The sequence below is a fragment of the Moschus berezovskii genome, chromosome 3 (genome assembly GCF_049115385.1).
Source record: "Moschus berezovskii isolate FMDL1 chromosome 3, NW_MosBer_1.0, whole genome shotgun sequence".
Classification (NCBI taxonomy): Eukaryota; Metazoa; Chordata; class Mammalia; order Artiodactyla; family Moschidae; genus Moschus; species Moschus berezovskii.
In genome coordinates, this window is record NC_142462.1 from 39,271,590 (window position 1) to 39,295,950 (window position 24,361).

Below are 24,361 nucleotides of genomic sequence, written 5' to 3' on the forward strand. Positions count from 1 at the left end.
CACACTATCTAGGGGCACACCAAGAATCCCAGTTTAACACATTTTTGACCCAGGGTGGTTTTTGCAGAAACTAATGCCTCTGGTGCTAATCCGTCTCTGGTCAATAATATGTGAATATCAAGTGCAATTCCTTGGGCCCACCATGAATAACAAAGACAATCAGCCAGGAACTTCCTGGCATTCAGAGTCTGCCTCCCAGGATCCTGGGACAAAGGCCAGCTAAATTTTTCTTTCCCTTTCTAAAAAATAATAAACGAATAGGTTTTGGGCTGTGCTGGGTCTTTTGTTGCTGTGCGTGGGCTTCAGTAGTTGTGGTGCTCCGGCTTAACTGCCTTGCTGCTGCATGTGGAATCCTCCCGGACCAGGAATAGAACCTGTATCCCCTGTACTGGGAGGTGGGTTCCTATCTACTGGACCACCTGGGAAGTGCCCCAGTTTTTTTTAATTATAGTATCAGTGTCTGTTCATGGCAAATAGATGTGGAAACAATGGAAACAGTGAGAGATTTTATTTTTGGGGGCTCCAAAATCACTGCAGATGGTGACTGCAACCATGAAGTTAAAAGATGCTCCTTGGAAGAAAAGCTGTGACCAACCTAGACTACATATTGAAAAGAGACATTACTTTGCCAACAAAGGTCCACCTAGTCAAAGCTATTGTTTTTCTTGGAGAAGGAAATGGCAACCCACTCCAGTACTCTTGCCTGGAAAATCCCATGGACGGAGGAGCCTGGTAGGCTACAGTCCATGGGGTCGTGAAGAGTTGGACACGATTCAGTGACTTCACTTTCACTTTCACTCATTGGAGAAGGAAATGGCAACCCACTCCAGTATTCTTGCCTGGAGAATCTCCAGGGACAGAGGAGCCTGGTGGGCTGCCATCTATGGGGTTGCACAGAGTCGGACACAACTTAGCAGCAGCAACAGCATGGTTTTTCTAGTAGTCATGTATGGATGTGAGAGTTGGACTATAAAGAAAGCTGAGTGCCGAAGAATTGATGCTTTTGAACTGTGGTGTTGGAGAAGACTCTTGGGAGTCCTTTGGACAGCAAGGAGATCAAACTAGTCCATCCTAAAGGAGATCAGTCCTGAATATTCATTGGAAGGACTGATGCTGAAGCTGAAACTCCAATACTTTGGCCACCTGATGCAAAGAACTGACTCATTTGAAAAGACCCTGATCCTGGGAAAGATTGAAGGCAGGAGGAGAAGGGGATGACAGAGGATGAGATGGTTGGATGGCACCACTGATTCTATGGACATGAGTTTGAGCAAGGTCCAGGAGTTGGTGATGGACAGGGAAGCCTGGCATGCTACAGTCCATGGGGTTGCAAAGAGTTGGACACGACTGAGTGACTGAACTGAACTAAATATCAGTATGTTTAGATCTTTTCTCTTGAGCTGGTGAGACTCCTTAGAGAAGGGCTTCCCATCTCTTCCAACACTTGCTGGACATCTATGCCTCCAAGTGTTCTGGGAGTGAACACTTGTTCTCTGAGCCAGGGGAAAAGGGTGCGGCGGGAGGAGTGGCCTCAGTACTCACTAGGTGAACTCTCACTTCCTCCTCCAGTTTTCAGTGTGGTGCCCAGGCCTTCAGCTGTTTTACTGGCTTCCAAAAATACCTCTCAGATTTTCTGCAGTGGTGGAGGGGCCATTGCCCAGCTGGAAGAGAAAATTTAGCAATCAGATTTCTTTATAAATCAGTTTTTATCCAGTCCTTTGGTTTTTGGTTCCTTTTTTACTCCTATTTTCATTAGTACCTGATACAGCAATTTCTGGGCCATTTGGGCCGTGTTTCTATGGAGGAAAACGAATTGCTCTTTGTTTTCTCTTATTTTTTTCAATTGTTTTTTGGTTTCTGTTTTAAGATCCAGCTTTTTCAGGTGTGCTAAGTCAGTTATCTAGGACACAAAGTAGCCATTCCTCCCCTGTGGGTGCATGCTTTGTTGTGTCTGACATTTTGTGACTCCACGGACTGTGGCCCACCAGGCTCCTCTGCCCATGCAGTTCTCCAGGCAGTAATAATGGAGTGGTTTGCCATGCCCTTCTCCAGGGGATCTTCGTGACCCAGGGATCAAATCTGCGTCTCTTGTGTCTCTTGCATTGGCAGGCGGATTGTTTACCACGGACGCCACCTGGGAAGCCCCAGGTCTCATCCGTCTGCTTTCCAGCTTCTGGAATTTTGTTACTGTTGTCTCCTTTCTTGTTTTCTTTGGCCTCATTCATGTATGCATAAAAAAAAGAGAGTGAAAAAGAGTCACCTTTACTGTTTTGATGGAGTATCTAGAGTCAGCAAAGATGTAAGTGCCTTTTGTTGAGTTTGCTGCTAAGTCGTTTCAGTCGTGTCCGACTCTGTGCGACCCCATAGACAGCAGCCCACTAGGCTTCCCCGTCCCTGGGATTCTCCAGGCAAGAACACTGGAGTGGGTTGCCATTTCCTTCTCCAATGCTTTCATGAAAGTGAAAAGTGAAAGTGAAGACACTCAGTCGTGTCCAACTCCTAGTGACCCCATGGACTGCAGCCCACCAGGCTCCTCCGTCCATGGGATTTTCCAGGCAAGAGTACTGGAGTGGGGTGCCATTGCCTTCTCCATTTGTTGAGTTTAACTATTTTTATCTGGGAATGCCCTGGACACTGTTTATGATGTTTATGATGTTTATGTTTATGTTTATGATGACTCCTCTTTTTGATGATTTTTATGAAGTGAGGAGGGTTAGTCTGCATTGGCTCTTGAGAATCAAATATCGTTGACTAGAGATGGAGTTGGTATAAACTGAGATGGCGGTACTAGTGGCAGATGCAGATTAAATGTTACATTGTTTTGCATTCTGTTTAGTCCAAGGACACTGATAGAAATGTGAAGAAGCAATTCTTTTGGAACAAGAGAAATACTTGAAAAAAAATTTCTCTGCTTGAGCAGAATAACTGATATTTTTAAAGGTAGCTGTTCTGTGCTATGCTGTGTAGCTGTAAATAACAACTCAGTTTTAAGAGCAAAATGAGACTCATATACACATGGTCTCTTTTAAACTATATTTTAAAATGTATGGTGGAGCTAGTTCAATGTCAGTGAATATATACCTGCATCATTTAATGGCCATATGGTATTTAACCAGTGATCTGAAATGTTTTTTTTTTACTTATTTCTGGTTATAAAAAAATAGAAGCATTCAAATATTACAGAAATATACACTGTAGATAAGTAAAAGAGCAGAGAGAGAGAATGTCAATTAATTTGGTATATATTGGGAGCAGCAGACTTTTTCTTATAGGGCTAAATGGTAAGTATTTTCAGCTTTGTGGGTCATTTGGTCTTCTTTTCAGTAAACGAGCATGGCTGTGTTCCAGTAAAACATTTTTACAAAGACAGATAACCAACCAGCTCTAGTTTGCAGACGTATCATCCAGCACATTTTGAACAAAAATGGGATTGTAATATATATATGCTAGTTTGCAACTTTCTTGTTTTCACTTGATTATAGATACCTTTCCATGCTATTACAGATAGTCTGTTTCATCCTTTTTAGTGACTTAATATTATTTCATTTTAAAATGTTCCTTTTTTCTTGCTTATTCTGTAGTAATGGATAATTTGTTGCTAACCTTGTATGTTGGATTTAGTGCTGTGATATGTGTGTGTATATGAAATATATGTGTGAATAATACATGTGTGGGTATTTTATGTTTGTGTGACTGTTTCAGCAGGATGGATTTCCTCAAAATGAAATTTTTGGCTAAGGGTATGCATGTTAAATTAAATAGACACGTGTCAAGTTGCCTTCCAGGGTTGTGCTGCCAGTGTGCACTCCGATTTCCATTCTCCCACCACTATGGAAGTGCCTGGGTTAAGAAGATCCCCTGGAGGAGGAAATGGCAACCCACTCCAGTGTTTTTACCTGGAAAATTCATGGACAGAAGAGCCTGGCAGGCTACAGTCCACGAGGTCACAAAGAGTCAGACAAAACTGAGCAACCAAGCACACACACACGTCTGTAATACAGTTGAGATTTCTGGTGCAAACAATAAGAGATGCTGGTTCTTTTTTGCAGACTAGGTAGCCAGTTATTTCAGTTTCATTATTTGAATTCTATCCTTGCACCACTAATCTGGAATGGCAATATAAATTACAGTAAGATGAGAATTTCTTGAGTTCTGGTGAACTTGAACTTTCAGCCATTGATAGAAACCATTTAGCCTCTTGTTGCTACCATATAAAAAGGCTAGTCAGTCAAAATAATATTTATTGAATGGTTTTTCCTTGAGCTATATAATGTGATTTTCCCAGTTGGCAAACAAAACACACGCTAATATATTTTTTTAAATGTTGGTCTACAATGAATTGTTACTATTGCAAAAGCCATGGACAGATCAGTTCAGCTTTAAGATTACTGTCTGTAAATTTTGAGGAGTAACTTATACTTTCTTTTTAAGATATCTTAAAAAGATATCTAAGAATATTGTTTAACATTCTTAGTTTTCTCTAAGGAAAAAAAAAAAACTTATGTTTCTTCCCATGTAACATTTTTTGGATTCTGTGATTTGTGCAGAGCAGTGAATTTGGGGTTATTGTTCTGATGCCCAGTGACTGTTAGAGAACATTTGCAGTTGACCTGTGGTTTCCTACAGCTGAATGTACAGCAGCACATCTTTTATCACCTCAGGCTTTTCCACCCAAAGTCTGACCTTACTTTCTTTTAAGAGTTTTGGTTTTACCATCTGTTGTGTTGCTGAAAAATGGACTCCACCAAATATTTTCAGAGAACTGGAGAACAGTTTAGCGTTAATATTTAAATGCTATTCTGAGGATTAAGAACTGTCAGCCAGGCACAGACAGAGACAAAACAACAAAACCCCAACAGAAGCCTGTTCTCTGTAGCCAAAGAGGGGCAGCCTAGCAAGATAAAAACTTTTAGACAGTAAACTATTCTCCTCTAGCCAGACACCACAGAAGAAAGTTACCGCTATACCACCCACATATCAAAGGCCAAGTGAGGAGCACAGACTCCCACCCTTGTGAGGCTATAAAGAGCATCCAGACTCCCCCTACACCATATGGAGACCACGGAGGGAGCCAGAACTACCCTTACACAGTAATGAAGTGCTCAGCTCCCTCCCTCAGGGGTGATGTCAGAGGAGTAGACAGTGAGGACTTGCACCATTGCCCAATGGTAGGGAGCAGTCCCCATCACAATGTCAGTGAAGAGTATGTGGGGAGGGGGAGCCTGGAACTCCATCCAGCAGTGACAAAGAGCTCACCACCTTCAGGTGGCAGTGGATGCTAAGCGGGAACCTAGACTTTTGCCTCCACCTGGCAGTAACAAGGTGACACCTCTCTGCCCTGCCACAGTGGTATCAGAGAATACTGCTTAACATAGGAGGTTTAAATAAGATCCAGACTTTCATAATAGAATATGCAAATGTCCTGGTTACAAATATAAATCAGTTGTTATACCAGGAACCAGGGAATCTTAAACTGAATGAAGAAAGATAACCAGTGACTGATGTTAGAGTTATCTGAGAAAGATTTTAAAGCAGCCAGGATTCAATGTTTCAGTGAGGAATTAATGAGCACGAAGAACAGAACGAAGGAACAGAAAGGCTCAACGGGGAAACAGAAAGTCTTAGGGGATAAGTAGAGCATATAAAGGAAAACTAAATGGAAATTTTTGGACTGAAAAATACAATGACTGAAATGAAAAGTATGAGTTAGCAGATTGACTCAAAAGTAAAAAGGAGAGGACAGAGGATAGAATCAGTGAACTGAAATATAAAATGATGCAATTACCCAACCTGAACAACAGAGAGAAAATAGACTTAAAAAAAAATTCCAGCACATTAGGGACCTGTAGGATTATAACAAAAGATGTAACTTTTGTGGAAGAAGAGAATGAGGGCAGAGCTGGAAAAGTAGTTCAAAAAAATTATGACCAAAAACTTTCCAAATTTTTCAAGAGACACAGACCTCAGATTCAAGAAGCTGCTGCTGCTGCTAAGTCACTTCAGTCGTGTCCGACTCTGTGTGACCCCATAGACGGCCTCCCACCAGGCTGCCCCGTCCCTGGGATTCTCCAGGCAAGAACATTGGAGTGGGTTGCCATTTCCTTCTCCAATGCATGAAAGTGAAAAGTGAAAGTGAAGTCGCTCAGTTGTGTCCGACTCTTAGCGACCCCGTGGACTGCAGCCTACCAGGCTCCTCCATTCTTGGAGTTTTCCAGGCAAGAGTACTGGAGTGGGGTGCCATTGCCTTCTCTGTCAAGAAGCTGAGTGAACCCCAAGTATGATTAGTCAAAAAAGTCCATGCCCTGATACATCATAAGTAAGCTTCTAAAAACTTAAAAGAGCAATATAGGAAAAAAAAACACTTGGACTTACCTGGTGACCTTAGGATTCTGGGCTGTCACTGTGGTAACCTGGCTTCAATCCCTGGTCAAGGACGATCCCACAAACTGTGTGATCTGGCAAAAAAAAAAAAAAAATCATTTCAAAAGCACCTAGAGAAAAACAACACTTAACAATGAGAAGACAATTCAAATGATAGTGGATTTCTCATCAGAAACCATCAAGACTAGAAATAAGTGGCATATATATGTATATATATATTTAATTGAAGGATAATTGCTTTACAGTGTTGTGTTGGTTTCTGGCATATTTTGTTTTAAATGTTTAAAGGAAAAAACTCTTAATCCAGAATTCTATACCCAATGAAAATATCCTTTAGGAATTAAGGGAAATCAAAGGTATTTCTTGCCCACAGTAGTATATATAATGGTCATCTGAGTTAAATTCACCCATTCCAGTGCATTTTAGTTTGCTGATTCCTAGAATGTCGATGTTCACTCTTGCCATCTCCTGTTTGACCGCTTCCAATTTGCCTTGATTCATGGACCTAACATTCCAGGTTCCTATGCAATATTGCTGTTTATAGCATCGGACCTTGCTTCTATCACCAGTCATATCCATAACTGGGTATTGTTTTTGCTTTGGCTCCATCCCTTCATTCTTTCTGGAGTTATTTCTCCACTGATCTCCAGAAGCATATTGGGCACCTACCAACCTGGGGAGTTCCTCTTTCAGTATCCTGTCATTTTGCCTTTTCATACTGTTCATGGGGTTCTCAAAGATGGACTCGATAAAGGACAGAAATGGTATGGACCTTCAGAAGCAGAAGATATTAAGAAGAGGTGGCAAGAATACACAGAAAAACTGTACAGAAAAGAGCTTCACAACCCAGATAATCACGATGGTGTGTGATCACTCACCTAGAGCCAGACATCCTGGAATGTGAAGTCAAGTGGGCCTTAGAAAGCATGACTACGAACAAAGCTAGTGGAGGATATGGAATTCCAGTTGAGCTATTTCAAATCCTAAAAGATGATGCTGTGAAAGTGCCACACTCAATATTGCCAGCAAATTTGGAAACCTCAGCAGTGGCCACAGGACTGGAAAAGGTCAGTTTTCATTCCAATCCCAAAGAAAGGCAATGCCAAAGAATGCTCAAACTACCGCACAGTTGCACTCATCTCACATGCTAGTAAAGTCATGCTCAAAATTCTCCAAGTCAGGCTTCAGCAATACGTGAACAGTGAACTTCCAGATGTTCAAGCAGGTTTTAGAAAAGGCAGAGGAACCAGAGATCAAATTGCCAACATCTGCTGGATTATCGAAAAAGCAAGAGAGTTCCAGGAAAACATCTATTTCTGCTTTAGTGACTATGCCAAAGCCGTTGACTGTGTGGATCACAATAAATTGTGGAAAATTCTTCAAGAGATTGGAATACCAGACCACCTGACCTGCCTCTTGAGAAACCTGTATGCAGGTCAGGAAGCAACGGTTAGAACTGGACATGAAACAACAGACTGGTTCCAAATAGGGAAAGGAGTACGTCAAGGCTGTATATTGTCACCCTGCTTATTTAACTTATATGCAGAGTACATCATGAGAAACGCTGGGCTGGAAGAAGCACAAGCTGGAATCAAGATTGCTGGGAGAAATATCAATAACCTCAGATATGCAGATGATACTACCCTTATGGCAGAAAGTGAAGAGGAACTAAAGAGCCTCTTGATGAAAGTGAAAGAGGAGAGTGAAAACGTTGGCTTAAAGTCAGAAAACCAAGATCATGGCATCTGGTCCCATCACTTCATGTGAAATAGATGGGGAAACAGTGGAAACAGTGTCAGACTATTTTTTTGGGCTCCAAAGTCACTGCAGATGGTGATTGCAGCCATAAAATTAAAAGACGCTTACTCCTTGAAAGGAAAGTTATGACCAACCTAGATAGCATATTAAAAAGCAGAAACATTACTTTGCCAACAAAGCTCCATCTAGTCAAGGCTATGGTTTTTCCCATGGTCATGTATGGATGTGGGAGTTGGACTCTGAAGAAAGCTGAGCGCCGAAGAATTGATGCTTTTGAACTGTGGTGTTGGAGAAGAGTCGTGAGAGTCCCTTGGACTGCAAGGAGATCCAACCAGTCCATCCTAAGGGAGATTAGTCCTGGGTGTTCATTGGAAGGACTGATGCTGAAGCTGAAACTCCAATACTTTGGCCACCTCATGCGAAGAGTTGACTCATTGGAAAAGACCCTGATGCTGGGAGGGATTGGGGGCAGGAGGAGAAGGGGACGACAGAGGATGTGATGGCTGGATGGCATCACTGACTCGATGGACATAAGTTTGAGTAAACTCCGGGAGTTATTGATGGACAGGGAGGCCTGGCATGCTGTGATTCATGGGGTCGCAAAGAGTTGGACACGACTGAATGACTGAACTGAACTGAACTGTAAGGTATTTCTTAGATGAAGGAAAAGAGTTTGTTACCAGCAGACCTACACTAAGAAATAGCTAAAGAAGTTCTTTCAATGGAAAAGAAATGATAAAAATAGAGGAAACTTGGAACAATCAGGAAGGAAAGAAAAACACAGTGCCTAAAAATAAGGGTGGGTCACTAGGTTCTTTTTCTTGTTTTTTCTAAACTGAAGCAAAAATTGTTGAAAGAAAAATTATAATGCTGCTTGATGTGATTCTAAATTTATATAGAGGAAATATTTAAGGCAATATCTTATAAATGAAGTAGTTATTAAAAGGATGGCGTATTCAGATTGTTTAATCTGAATAAAACAAATCAAGGAGAGGGAGAGATGAACTTTAAGACATTCGCTGCTTATGCAGTTGTGGAGCCTGGAAAGTCCAAAATCTTCAGGGCAGGCTGAAAATTCTGGCAAGAACTGATGTTTAGGTCCTAAGTCTGAAGGCAGTCAGTATGGGGACAAAATTCTTCCTGTTCCAGAAACCTTAGTCTTTTCTTAAGATCTTCAGCTTACTAGATGAAGTATACCCACATTACAGTGAGTAATTACATTAATGAAAGTCTACTGATTTAAATGCTGTGCTAAGTTGCTTCAGTCATGTCTGACTCTTTGCGACCCTATGGACTGTAACTTGCCAGGCTCCTTTGTCCATGGGATTCTCAGGAAAGAATACTAGAGTGGGTTGCCTTGCCCTCCTCCAGGGGATCTTCCTGACCCAGGGATAAAACCTGAGTATCCTGTGGCTTCCGAATTGCAGGTGAATTCTTTACCACTGGGCCTTGCTAATCCCATTTAAAAAGGACTTTCACAGCAATATCCAGACTGGTAGATTTGTCTACATACCCTGGCCTAGCCATATTGACACAAAATGAGCCGTCACAGATGATGGTGGTTGTTCAGTCGCTCAGTTGTGTCCTTCTCTTTGCGACCCCATGGACTGCAGCACGCCAGGCTTCCCTGTTCTTCACCATCTCCTGAAGCTTGCTCAAACTCATGTCCATTGTGTTGGTGATGCCATCCAACTATCTCATCCTCTGTTGCTTCCTTCTCTTTCTGCCTTCAGTCTTTCCCAGCATCAGGATCTTTTCCAGTGAGTCAGCTTTTCCTATCAGGTGGCCAAACTATTGGAGTTCCAGCTTCAGCATCAGTCCTTTCAGTGAATATTCAGGTTTGATCTTCTTGCAGTCCAGAGATCTTTCAAGAGTCTTCTCCAATATCATAGTTTGAAAGCATCAGTTCTTCAGCGCTCAGCCTTCTTTGTGGTCCAACTCGCATCCATACATGACTACTGGAAAAATGGTATCTTGGACTCTATGGACCTTTGTTAGCAAAGTAATGTCTCTGCTTTTTAATATGCTGTCTAAGTTTGTCATAGCTTTCCTTCCAAGGAGCAAGCGTCTTTCAATTTCATGGCTGCAGTCACCATCTGCAGTGATTTTGTTGCCCAAGAAAATAAAATTTTTCACTGTTTCCATTGTTTCCATATCTATTTGGCATGAAGTGATGGGACCAGATGTCATGATCTTAGTTTTTTGAATGTTGAGCTTTAAGCCAACTTTTTCTCTCTCCTCTTTCACCTTAATCAAGAGGCTTTTAGTTCCTCTTTACTTTCTTCTATAAAGGTGGTGTCATCCACATATCTGAGGTTATTGGTATTTCTCTCTGCAATCTTGATTCCAGCTTGTGCTTCATCCAGCCAGGCATTCGCATGATGTACTCCGCCTATAAGTTAAAATAAGCAGGATGACAGTATACAGCCTTGATGTACTCCTTTCCCAATTTTGGATCAGTCTGTTGGTCTATGTCTGGTTCTAACTGTTGCTTCTTGACCTGCATACAGGTTTCTTAGGAGGCAGGTAAGGTGGTCTGGTATTCCCATCTCTTGAAGAATTTTCCAGTTTGTTGTGATCCACACAGTCAAAAGCTTTAATGTAGTCAGTGAAGCAGAAGTAGGTGTTTTTCTGGAATTCTGCTTTTTCTATGATCCAACGGATGTTTGCAATTTGATCTCTGGTTCCTCTGCCTTTTCTGAATCCAGCTTAAACATCTTTAAGTTCTTGGTTCACATACTGTTAAAGCCTGGCTTGGAGAATTTTGAGCATTACTTTGCTAGCGTGTGAGATGAATGCAATTGTGCAGTAGTTTGAGCCTTCTTTGGCATTGCCTTTCTTTGGGTTTGGAATGAAAACTGACCTTTTCCAGTCCTGTGGCCACTGCTGAGTTTTCCACATTTGGTGGCATATTGCGTGCAGCACTTTCACAGCATCATCTTTTAGGATTTGAAATAGCTCAACTGGAATTCTATTACCTCCACTAGCTTTGTTCATAGTGATGCTTCCTAAGGCCCACTTAACTTTGCACTCCAAGATATCTGGTTCTAGGTGAGTGATCACACCATCATGGTTATATGGGTCATTAAGATCTTTTTTTGTATAGTTCTTCTGTGTATTCTTGCCACCTGTTTGTAATATTTTCTGCTTCTGTTAGGTCCATACTGTTTCTCTCCTTTATTGTGCCCATCTTTGCTTGGAATGGCTCTTTGGCATCACTGATTTTCTTGAAGAGATCTCTAGGCTTTCCTATTCTGTTGTTTTCCTCTATTTCTTTGCTTTGTTCATTTAGGACTGCTTTCTTATCTCTCCTTGCTATTCTTTGGAACTCTGCATTCAGATGGATATATCTTTCCTTTTCTCCTTTGCCTTTTGCTGCTCTTCTTTTCTCAGCTATTTGTAAGGCCCCCTCAGAAAATCATTTTGTCTTTTTGCATTTCTTTTTCTTGGGGATAGTTTTTTTTTTTTAATCTTTTAAAAAAATTTGATTGGAGTATAGTTGATTTATAATATTGTATTTCAGGTGCATAGCAAAGTGAATCAGTTATACATATATTCACTCTTTCTTAGATTGTTTTCCCATATAGGTCATTAGAGATTACTGAGTAGACTTCCTTGTGCTAAGCAATAGGTCCTTATTATCTATTTTATATTTAGTAGTGTGTATATGTATATTGGGTTGTTGGAAAAGGCTGTTTGCTATGACCAGTGCATTCTCTTGGCAAAACTCTGTTAGCTTTTGCTTTGCTTTATTTTGTACTCCAATGCCACACTTGACTGTTACTCCAGATATCTCTTGACTTCTTCCTTTTGCATTCCAGTCCCCTATAATGAAAAGGACATCTATTTTGGGTGTTAGTTCTAGAAAGTCCTGTAGGTCTTCATATACCTCTTCAACTTCAGCTTCTTTTACATTAGTGCTTGGCAGCATAGACTTGGATTACTGTGATGCTGAATGGTTTGCCTTGGAAACTAACCAAGGTCATTCTGTCATTTTCGAGAGTGGACCCAGGTACTGCATTTTGAACTCTTCTGTTGACTGTGAGTACTTCTCCATCTTTTGCTGCAAAGGGTATAATCAGTCTGTTTTCGGTATTGACCATCTAGTGATGTCCATGTGTAGAGTCGTCTCTTGTGTTGTTAGAAGACAGGGTTTGTTATGACCAGTGGATTCTTTTGGCCTAACTCTGTTAGCCTTTGCCCTGCTTCATTTTATACTCCAAGGCCAAATTTGCCTGTTACTCCTGGTATCTCTTGACTTCCTACTTTTGCAGTCTTGAAAGATGATGCTGTGAAAGTGCTGCACTCAATATGCCAGCAGATTTGGAAAACTCAGCAGTGGCCACAGGACTGGAAGAGGTCAGTCTTCATTCCAATTCCAAAGAAAGGCAATGCCAAAGAATGCTCAAACTACCGCACAATTGCACTCATCTCACACGCTAGTAAAGTCATGCTCAAAATTCTCCAAGCCAGGCTTCAGCAGTATGTAAACCGTGAACTCCCAGATGTTCAAGCAGGTTTTAGAAAAGGCAGAGGCACCAGAGATCAAATTGCCAACATCCGCTGGATCATGGAGAAAGCAAGAGAGTTTCAGAAAAACATCTATTTCTGCTTCATTGACTATGCCAAAGCCTTTGACTGTGTGGATCACAATAAACTGTGGAACATTCTGAAAGAGATGGGAATCCCAGACCACCTGACCTGCCTCTTGAGAAACCTGTATGCAGGTCGGGAAGCAACAGTCAGAACTGGACATGGAACAACAGACTGGTTCCAAATAGGAAAAGGGGTACGTCAAGGTTGTATATTGTCACCTTGCTTGTTTAACTTATATGCAGAGTACATCATGAGGAACGCTGGGCTGGAAGAAGCACAAGCTGGAATCAAGATTGCCGGGAGAAATATCAATAACCTCAGATATGCAGATGATACCACCCTTATGGCAGAAAGTGAAGAGGAACTCAAAGGCCTCTTGCTGAAAGTGAAAGAGGAGAGTGAAAAGGTTGGCTTGAAGCTCAACATTCAGAAAACAAAGATAATGGCATCTGGTCCCATCACTTCATGGGAAATAGATGGAAAAACAGTGGAAACAGTGTCAGACTTTGTTTTTTTGGGCTCCAAAATCACTGCAGATGCTGATTGCAGCCATGAAATTAAAAGACGCTTGCTCCTTGGAAGGAAAGTTATGACCAACCTTGATAGTATATTAAAAAGCAGAGACATTACTTTGCCAACCAAGGTCCGTCTAGTCAAGGCAATGGTTTTTCCCGTGGTCATGTATGGATGTGAGAGTTGGACTGTGAAGAAAGCTGATTGCCGAAGAATCGATGCTTTTGAACTGTGGTGTTGGAGAAGACTCTTGAGAGTCCCTTATAGTGCAAGGAGATCCAACCAGTCCATTCTAAAGGAGATCAATCCTGGATGTTCATTGGAGGGACTGATGCTAAAGCTGAAACTGCAATACTTTGGCCACCTCATGCGACGAGTTGACTCACTGGAAAAGACTCTGATGCTGGGAAAGGTTGGGGGCGGGAGGAGAAGGGGGCGACAGAGAATGAGATGGCTGGATGGCATCACTGACTCTGTGGACATGAGTTTGAGTGTACTCCGGGAGTTGGTGATGGACAGGGAGGCCTGGCGTGCTGTGATTCATGGGGTCGCGGAGAGTCGGACACGACTGAGCGACTGAACCGAACTGAACTGAACTGTGTTGAAAAGGACATTTTTTTTTTTTTTTGGTGTTAGTTCTAGAACGTCTTGTAGGTCTTCACAGAACTGTTCAACTTTAGCTTCTTCAACGTTAGTGGCTGGGGCATAGACTTGGCTTACTGTGATATTGAATGGCTTGTATTGGAAATGAACATAGATCATTCTGTCGTTTTTGAGATTGCACCCAAGTACTGCATTTTGGCGGAGAAGGCAGTGGTACCCCACTCCAGTACTTTTGCCTGGAAAATCCCATGGATGGAGGAGCCTGGAAAGTTGTGGTCCATGGGGTCGCTGAGGGTCAGACACGACTGAGCGACTTCACTTTCACTTTTCACTTTCACGCATTGGAGGAGGAAATGGCAACCCACTCCAGTGTTCTTGTCTGGAGAATCCCAGGGCTGAGGGAGCCTGGGGGGCTGCCGTCTATGGGGTCGCACAGAGTCGGACACGACTGAAGTGACTTAGCAGCAGCAGCAACTGCATTTTGGACTCTTGCTGATTATGGGGGCTACTACATTTCTTCTAAGGGATTTTTGCCCACAGTAATAGATATAATGGTCATTTGAATTAAATTCACCCATTCTGGTCCATTTAGTTCACTGATTCCTAAAATGTCTATGTTCACTCTTGCCATCTCCTGTTTGACCACTTTCAGTTTAGCTTGATTCATGGACCTAACACTCCATGTTCCTATGCAATATTGTTCTTTACAGCATCAGACTTTACTTCCACCAGCAGACATATCCACAGCTGGGCGTTCTTTGTGCTTTGGCTCCGGCTCTTCATTCCTTTTGGAGCTATTTCTCCACTCTTCTCCAGTAGCATTTTGAGCACCTACCAACCTGGGGAGTTCATCTTTCAGTGTCGTATCTTTTTGCATTTTTCATACTGTTCATGGGGTTCTCAAAGCAAGAATACTGAAGTGGTTTGCCATTCCCTCCTGCAGTGGACCACATTTTGTCAGAACTCTCCACCATGACCCATCCATCTTGGGTGGCCCTACAGAGCATGGCTCATAGTATCATTGAGGTAGACAAGGCTGTGGTCCATGTGATAAGTTTGGTTAGTTTTCTGTGATTGTGGTTTTCATTCTGCCTTCTGATGGATAAGGATAAGAGGCTTATGGAAGCTTCCTGATAGGAGGGACTGGCTGTGGGGAAACTGGGTCTTGCTCAGTAAATCTTTAATCCAATTTTCTGCTGATGGGTGGGGCTGTGTTCCCTCCCTGTATCTTGGCCTTAGGCCAAACTATGTTAGGGGTAATGGTGACCCCTTGCAAAAGGACTTATGCCAGGATGCTGTGGCTCCCATGACTGTTGTGGTCAGTACCCCTGATTCCACAGTAGGCTGCTGTCAACCCACATCTATAGTGGAGGCTTCAGAACACTCACAGGCAAATCTGGCTCAGTTTCTTGTGGGGTCACTGCTCCTTTCTCCTGCTTCCTTGTGCATACAAGGTTTTGTTGTGCCCTCCAAAAGTCTGTTTCCCCAGTCCTGTGGAAGTTCTGTAATCAAATCCCACTGACCTTCAAAGTCAAATTCCCTGGGGATTCTCAGTCCCTTTGCTGGATCTGCTGGATCACAGATGGTTAAGAGTGGTAAAGCTTCTGTATATCACTATGATTGGTAAAATGACTATCGTACATTATGTATATGATGTGATATCCAGAACAACTAAAAGTTGCAGAGAGACACATTTAAAATCCCTTCAGAAATATAAAAAGAAAATTCTAAAAAATACTCAAGTACCCATAGGAAGGCAGGAAAAGGAAAACAGGGAGGTGAAAAACCAGAACAAACAAAAGATGAAATTTCAGACTTAAGTCCTAATATACCAGAATTGCATTAATTATTAGTGTTATAAATATGCTAGTTCGAGGACATTGGCAGATTGGGTTAAAAAACATGACAAAGTATGTGCTGTCTACAAGAAACTCACTTCAAACTTGATACTGGCTGACTGTAAGTAGGAGGATTGGAAAAGATATTTCATGCAAATATTTGTCAAAGGAAAGCAGGAGTGTCTACATTAATAACAGATCGAGTAGACTTCAGAGGAAAGAAAACTACCAGTGTTAGAGAAGGACATTATATAATCATAAAAGGGTCAATCCACCCAGAAGATATTACAGTCCTAAATGTATCTACAAAAATGATAGAACTGAAAGTAAAAATGGATAAATCCACAATTATAGTTGAGAATTTAAACACTGCTCTCAGAAACTGATAGAACTAGGCAGAAAATCTACAAAGATTAGAAGACCTGAAGAATACAGTCTAAGTAGTGGACTGCTACATATATGGAAGCTCCATCAATAACAGCAGGATATATATATATTTTTTCAAATTCTGTGAGCATTTTATTTATCATTGAAGAAGAAACACAGGAGCATTGTGTTGGCTTCAATGAGACCAAATAGTTAATCTTTAACATAGCTACTACACTCCAAAATTGAAGTCAACACAGGGCATATACACGGGTTTTAACAGTCCACAGAACATTTACCAAAATAGTTATCCTATTAAAACAAACCTCAACAAATTTATAAGAATTGAGATCGTGAAGTGTATTCTGTGACTGCAGTGAACTTAAATTAGAAATAAAAGAGTGGTAATAGGACAATCCCCAAATGAAAGTGCAACATAAAATATTGTGGGACACAGCTACAGCCATGCTGAGGGAGAAGTTTACTTTAGAAAAGTACATGCTTTAGAAAAAAGAAGTCTTAAATGTATAATCTGAGCTCCCACCTCAAGAACCTAGAAAAAGAAGAGCTAAAGAAACCCAGAGCAGAGCAGAAAGAAGGAAATGATTAAAATAAGAACAGAAATAAATGAGAGAAAATCAGTGAAACAGCTTTTCCTTTGAAAGAGTGGGGAATAAACTGGCAAACTTCTAATAAGACTGACAGAAAAATTGCAGTGTCACTATAGACCCTGCAAACATCAAAAGCATAATAAGAGACTACTATGAACAGCTCTACGCATAAACATATATGAAAGGGGTTAGTACCTCTAAAACCGTAAACTAGCACAGTCACCCAGTATGGAATAAGTAATTTTAATAGCTCTGTATAGGCATAGCTCAGAGATACTTGGTTCTAGACCACTGAAATAAAGCAAGTCACTCTAAGTTTTTGGTTTCACAGTGCATGTAAAAGTTACATTTACACTGTAGTTTATTAGGTGTACAATAGTAATAGCATTATCTAAGAAACCAAATAAATGTACACACAGTAATTAAAAATACTTTATTGCTAAAAAATGCTAACCATTATCTGAGCCTTCAGCAAGTCATAATTTTTTTTTTTTAACTGGTCTTGCCTTGATGTCAATGGCTGATGACTGATCAGGGTGGTGTTGCTAAGGGTTGGTGGGCTGTGACAATTTCTTAACATAAAATAACAGTGTAGTTTGCCGCATCAGTTGACTGATTCACAAATGATTTCTCTATAGTATTCCATGCTGTTTGATAGTGTTTTACCCACAGTAGAACTTTCAAAATTGAAATAAGTCCTCAAACTCTGCTGCTGCTTTGTCAACTAAGTTTATGTAATATTCTTAATGTATTTTTTCTTTTTTTGTCATTTCAAGTCTTCATAGCAACTTCACTAGGAGTAGAGTCCATGACAGTAAACCAGTTACTTTACTCATTCCTTAAAGAAGCAACTCCTCATTTGTTAAAGGGTTTTTTTGTTTGTTTGCTAATTTTTTTTTTTTCTGTCATGAGATTGCATCAACTCAGTGACAATCATCAGGCTCCACTTCGAATTCCAGTCCCCATACTGTTTTCACATATCTGCATGTCTGATCACAGATCACAATAACAAATACAATAATGAAAAAGTTTGAAATATTTGACAATTACCAAAATGTGACACAGAGACATGAAGAGAGCAAGTGTTGTTGGAAAAATGGCACTGATACACTTTCTTGGCACAGGGTTGCCACAACCTGTCAATTTGTATATTAAAAAAAAAAAATCACAGTATTTACAAAGTGAGATAATGTTTGTAACTGTTAGGGAAATTGACTATATTTTAAGAACTTCCAAAAAAAAAATCTTCAGGCCCAGGTGGTTGCACTGGAGAATTCTATCAGAAATTTTAATAACAATTAGTATCAGTCTTACACAGTCATTTCCAGAAAATGGAAGAGGAGAGAATACTTCCCAGTTCAGTTATAAGGCTAATATTAACTTTACACCAAAATCAAAGACTGTATTGATAATAAAAACTAAAGACCAGTATCCCTCATGAGTATAGATGTGCAGGTCCTTAGGAAAAACTTAGCAAGTGGAATTCAACAACATATTCAGAGAATTAATTACTGTTACCAAGTGGCATTTATTCCAGGGATGCAAGTCTGTTTTAATTTTCAAAAAGCAATCAGCTTAATCCATCATTCTAGAAGGTTAATGAAAAGAAAGTGAGGGTTACTTACAGTAACCCAGGAATCCTTGTGGTGAAGAAAATACTCTGCATCTTGACTGTACCAGTATCCATACTCTAGTATTGATATTTTATGTGATTTTGCAAGATGTCACTATTGGGGGAAACTGGGTAAAGGGTACTGAAATCTTGTATTTGTTACTTCTTGCACTTAGATCATTATGTAGCTTTTCTTTTCTTGCTTAAAAACTAGACTTTTTAAATGTACCTAGGCACTTAATTCGGAGAAGGCAATGGCAAGCCACTCCAGTACTCTTGCCTAGAAAATCCCATGGATGGAGGAACCTGGTAGGCTGCAGTCCATGGGGTCAATACGAGTCAGACGTGACTGAGTGACTTCACTTTGACTTTTCACTTTCACACATTGGAGAAGAAAATGGCAACCCACTCCAGTGTTCTTGCCTGGAGAATCCCAGGGATGGGGGAGCCTGGTGGGCTTCCGTCTATGGGGTCACACAGAGTCGGACACGACTGAAGTGACTTAGCAGTAGCAGCAGGCACTTAATTTGTATGTGAAGTTTGATGGGAACATCTCTTGATCTACTCATGAGATCTAAACAGTGTGCCTTGCACTCTTAAGTAGGGAAGGAATAAAATATTTGTTGAATGATATAATTTATTCAGCACTCAGTGGGAGAGGGTAGCTGTATTAAAAATGTAAAAGACGGAACAATTAATGTACACTTAATTACAGAGTTTATGAGGCTTTTGAAATGATTTTTACGTAGCTATTTGCTCTGATATTTAAATTAGCTTTTAGTTCTTAGGAAGCATTCTTGTTTTATTGCTGGCTTCATAATAAAACTTTACAGTGAGTAATTTGCTTTGATCAAGAAGTGACTTCTAATTTTTCTCCCTTGTACAATTAAGCAGATGTTAGTGGCAGTAAAATATTCATTTGAATTTGAAAAATAATAATAAGGAAAAGTTTTTGACTTACATTTTAAACACGTAATGTGTTTTATTTTCATTAGTCATTTTTGCATTTTACTATAATTGTGTTTCTTTTTTGTGTACACATGGTTAATTTTATTTGTATCTGCCTTTCTTCACATTTATACAAATAGTAAAACCTATTGAGATATAAATAAGATATAAATCAAGATAGAGACATATAGGTATGGAAGTTTATTATACTTTGTGTAATATCTTTAAGGTTCATCCATTTTGTATCATGTATAAGAGATCATTGTTCCTTTTTATGGTTGAATAATATTCTCTTGTATGTGAATACCAAATTTTGTTGATCTTTTCACCTACTGATGGGCACTTAGGTTATTTCCACCTTTTGGCTATTGTGAATAATTCTGAAATAAACATTGGTGTACAGGTACCTCTTTGAGTCTCTTCTTTCACTTTTTAAAGATATATACCTAGGAGTGGAATTTCTGGGTCATATGGTTTGATCCCTGGGTTGGGAACATCCCCTGGAGAAGGGAAAGGCTACCCACTCCAGTATTCTGGCCTAAAGAATTCCATGGACTATATAGTCCATGGGGTTGCAAAGAGTCAGACACGACTGAGCGGCTTTCACTTTCACTTTTTTCATGGTTCAGTTCAGTTCAGTCACTTAGTTGTGTCCGACTCTCTGCGACCCCACAGCACGCCAGGCCTCCCTGTCCATCACCAACTCCCGGAGTTCACTCAAACTTATGTCCATCGAGTCAGTGATGCCATCCAGCCATCTCATTCTCGGTCGTCCCCTTCTCCTCCCGCCCCCAACCTTTCCCAGCATCAGAGTCTTTTCCAGTGAGTCAACTTGTCGCATGAGGTGGCCAAAGTATTGCAGTTTCAGCTTGTTTAGCTTTTTTAGAACTGCCTGACTGTTTTGCATGATGGCTGTGTGATTTTATCGTCCCACCAGCAGTGTATAAGGATTCTAACTTCCTCATGTTCTTGCTGGTGTTTATTATTTTCCTTTCTTTGATTATAGCCATCCTAGCACTCTAGTACTCATGCCTAGAAAATCCCATGACGGAGGAGCCTGGTGGGCTGCAGTCCATGGGGTCGCTACGAGTCAGACATGACTGAGCGACTTCACTTTCACTTTTCACTTTCATGCATTGGAGAAGGAATCGGCAACCCACTCCAGTGTTCTTGCCTGGAGAATCCCAGGGACGGGGGAGCCTGGTGGGCTGCCGTCTATGGGGTCACACAGAGTCGGACACGACTGAAGTGACTTAGCAGCAGCAGCAGCAGCAGCAGGTGTAAAGTGATGTATCATGTGGTGTTTGGTATTGTTTCACATGCTTATTGATCAGTTGCATATCTTCTTTGGAGAAATGTTTTTTCAAGTCCTTTGCTGATTTTAAAAATTGAGTGGTTTATCTTTTTATTGTTGGGTTTAGGAGGTCTTTATATTTTCTTGATATTAAGCCCTTGTCAGATACATGATTTGCAAATATTTTCTTCCATTTTATAGATTGTCATCTCCCTTTCTGGACAGTATCTTTTGATATCCAAAAGTTTTAAATTTTGATGAAGTCCAATTTACCTATTTTATTTTTCTTCTACCTATTTTTTTTTTCTGATGACTTAATAACAGAACCATTAGCAATTTTATGAGCTGTTGTTGAAATGATGTTTTTCTCTGATTACAGATGGGGGTTGAGGTGCCATTTTTGGTCCAGGATCAACAAAAAATAACAATATTAGTTGTCACTGACTGAATACCTAATATTTTCTAGGTGCCATTGGGAATCTTGAGTAAAGAGATTTAAAATGAAACAGAGGGTCATAATTTCATTCTTTTTTTTTTCTTTTTCTTTTAATTGGAGGCTGATTACTTTACAATATTGTGGTGGTTTTTGCCATACATTCACATGAATCAGCCATGGGTGTACATGTGTTCCCCATCCTGACCCTCCCTTCTACCTCCCTCCCCATCCCACCTCTCAGGGTCATCCCACTGCACCAGCCCTGAGCACCTTGTCTCATGCATCAAACCTGGACTGTCGATCTGTTTCACGTATGTTAATATACATGTTTCAATGCTATTCTCTCAAATCATCCCACCCTTGCCTTCTCCCACAGAGTCCAAAAGACTTTTCTTTAAATCTGTGTCTCTTTTGCTGTCTCGCATATAGGGTCATTGTTACCATCTTTCTAAATTCCATATATATGCGTTAATATACTGTATTGGTGTTTTTCTTTCTGGTTTACTTCACATTATTTCATTCTTGCCAGGTAAATTCTGCTGACATCATTTAACCTCCCAGAGAGATTAGAAGATAGTTCCCCCTATCATTTGCTAGTCAAAACTACTATCTGTACTGCACTAACCAGGTTCCTGGCTCTGCTCTGGTTCCTGGGTTCCCCCCATATTTCAGCCTGTGGAGGTTCTAGGTTTTTTGTTTCTACATTTCATTGAGTTTCTTACTTAGCTAGCTTTTTACCTTACCTGACTAGCCCACAGTCCTCTTTACAGACTGCTTAAGAATCTCAAAGTAAATGGGTTTCTTACAAAGGGACTAACATTTTAAACCAGCCCTTAAATCTGTTTGATTGCATTAGAAAAGTGAGTTTCCCCACATTTATAACTGAAATTATTCCTATAAGAAGCTCTGTATGTGATACTATTGATTAAAATACTGAGACTTTTCCTGTTTGTGGTTTGAGTGCTTTTTCTCTGGTATATTTCAGATGATTCAACAATTGTTCCTATTTCCTGTCAACTTATGAAAGCATAAATATTAAGTGCTCTCACTGTTTATTATGATTTATTCTCGTTTTTTTTTCCCTCTAGCCGATCTAAGAAGAACAATTGCTGTCCTTTTGGATGACATTTTACAACGTTTGGTAAAGCTGGAGAACAAAGTCGACTATATTGTTGTGAATGGCTCAACAGCTAGCACTACCAGTGGTACTAGTGGGAATCCAGTGCCACTGACCACAAATAAAAGGATAAAAGCATCAGGCAGCATTAGATAGCAGTTGAAGATCACCTTGTGCTGCTACATTCACCATGGATTATATCCTATGGCAGAAAATCACTGGCTAGCATAGAGTACTACTTTACAATAAAAGCTCTACGCATTTTCAAGGAATATGCTGGATTCATGGACCTTTAATTCTGTATATAATTTAAAAAGTTATTAGTTTGCTTTCAGGCACATCTCTTCAATGCTGTACTATAGCCTTAAAGGGAATTTGGTAACATGGTTGATGTAGTAAGCAGGTAGGTGATCTTTGTATAAATCTTTGTGTTTGAGACCAAGTTGAAACAAAAACACTGAAAGACGGATTCATTTCTATAAAATATTTATTTAAATATATAACATATTTTTTAGACAAATGAGGAATATTGTTATTGAATCGTTTTGTTATTTGTTATGGATAGATGTGACTGTTGGACTAATACTATGAGAAAATGTGCTTACTTCCAGTACTTACTATATTTTGTTATTCAGATTATGAGCAGAGAGAAAGGAAGTATAATGTTGAAAATAGTATTTTGAAATGATGACCCAAAGAATGTCTTCATTTGCACTATCCCTTCAGAATAACTGAAGGTTAATTATTGTATACTAAAAAAAATTACATTTGTAAGAGTATAATCTTGACATGGGTAGTGGCCACTGTTCATAAACTATTCTAAACATTGGGGCAGTTCAGTTCAGTTCAGTTGCTCGGTCGTGTCCGACTCTCCACGACCCCATGAATCACAGCACGCCAGGCCTCCCTGTCCATCACCAACTCCGGGAGTTCACCCAAACTCATGTCCATTGGGGCAATTAAATAACATTAAAATAGTAATCTCCAATCTCATATGTAACATTTTCTTATATACTTGTATTCTGAAGAATAAAAGATATTTTTATGATGAGATTAAATATTAATTCATGATTTTTCATATAGATGAATGTTAATTTAAAAACATAACACTTTGAGTGATTATGCTGTCAAGAAAGCACATTATTTCCATATTTGGGTAATTTTTGCTTTTATTATATTGACGAGGGGGAAACAGATATTTGTGAGACTGGAACTCTTAAGGACTTTAGCCAGATGTATATAATAAAAGTATTTGTGTTGCATTAAATTGTTTAGAAAATGTTAACATTATAGTATATCGAATATATACTCTTTATGAAATGTTGAATTTGTATGATATACAGTAGATATTCATTTTATATAGTGACCACTTAAAAATAATTAAGAGCATTTAAAATGTAATTTAAATTATGAAGATGGACTATCTTTTCAGGAAAACAGCTATTCTATATATAGCACAAGAGAGCTCAATCTTGGGTAATTCTAGTATAGAGCAAAGTACACTTTTATTTAAATTTTCCTTGTTGCAAATTTAATTTCTATATGGTGCCCTATGTTTCATAGTATTTATTCTCTAAGTGAAGCTAGCTTCTAGATTTAGACTGTATTGTATTTAGTTTTGGAAACTGTATTGTTCATTATTACAGTGTACTACCAGACATGGTAGCAGTAATTATACTGGTTTATTAAAGTAAGTGTGAGAAAATACTTCTTGAAGGTATCTTTCCAAACTCTTCCCTGTACCCTGCCTTTGTGTGAAGAAATTATTTACATACCGTTTCCAGGTGAAGTTTGGAATAGTTGTTCAGTCTCTCGTCAGATGTGTACATTTTTTGTTTTTGTTTTCAGGGATGAAATAAAATATATTATTTGTACTTTAAAGTGTTATAAGTTTTCTTCTTTAATGGTGATTGTTCTTTTAATAAATGGTAAGTGACTAAAAGGAATTTTAGATAATTTTGGGTTTTGTTCCATCAATTCCCAATAGCTGTTTCAAAAGAAAAAATGAAAGATTGCCTCGTTCAGATTAGAAGAGTCTGAACTTGGGGATTGATGGGAACGAATTCTGAGGTTTGTGATTGGAAGTGGTTCCTAGATTTGTTCCCTCAAGTTGAACTTTACTGTTGAGTCTTTTTTTTAAATTTTAATTTTACATTGGAGCATAATTGATTAACAGTGTTGTTAGTTTCAGGTATCCAGCAAAGGGATTCAGTTATTACGTGTGTATGTTCTTTTTCAAATTCTTTCTTCATCAGGTTATTACAGAGTACTGAGCAGAGTTCCCTGTG

General features: G+C 39.7%; 1 protein-coding gene across 2 annotated transcripts in view; it reads left to right on the plus strand.

Annotated features, from left to right (window-relative positions):
* CCDC126 (coiled-coil domain containing 126) overlaps positions 1-23,952 on the plus strand; it is a 48,789-nt gene extending 24,837 nt beyond the window's left edge. For both annotated transcript variants that reach the window (XM_055420589.2, XM_055420588.2), the window contains one exon: positions 22,045-23,952. In XM_055420589.2, the coding sequence (XP_055276564.1) occupies positions 22,045-22,229 (185 nt within the window). In that variant the 3' untranslated portion in view covers positions 22,230-23,952. The remainder of the gene's footprint in view (positions 1-22,044) is intronic.
* Positions 23,953-24,361: the final 409 nt, after the last annotated feature.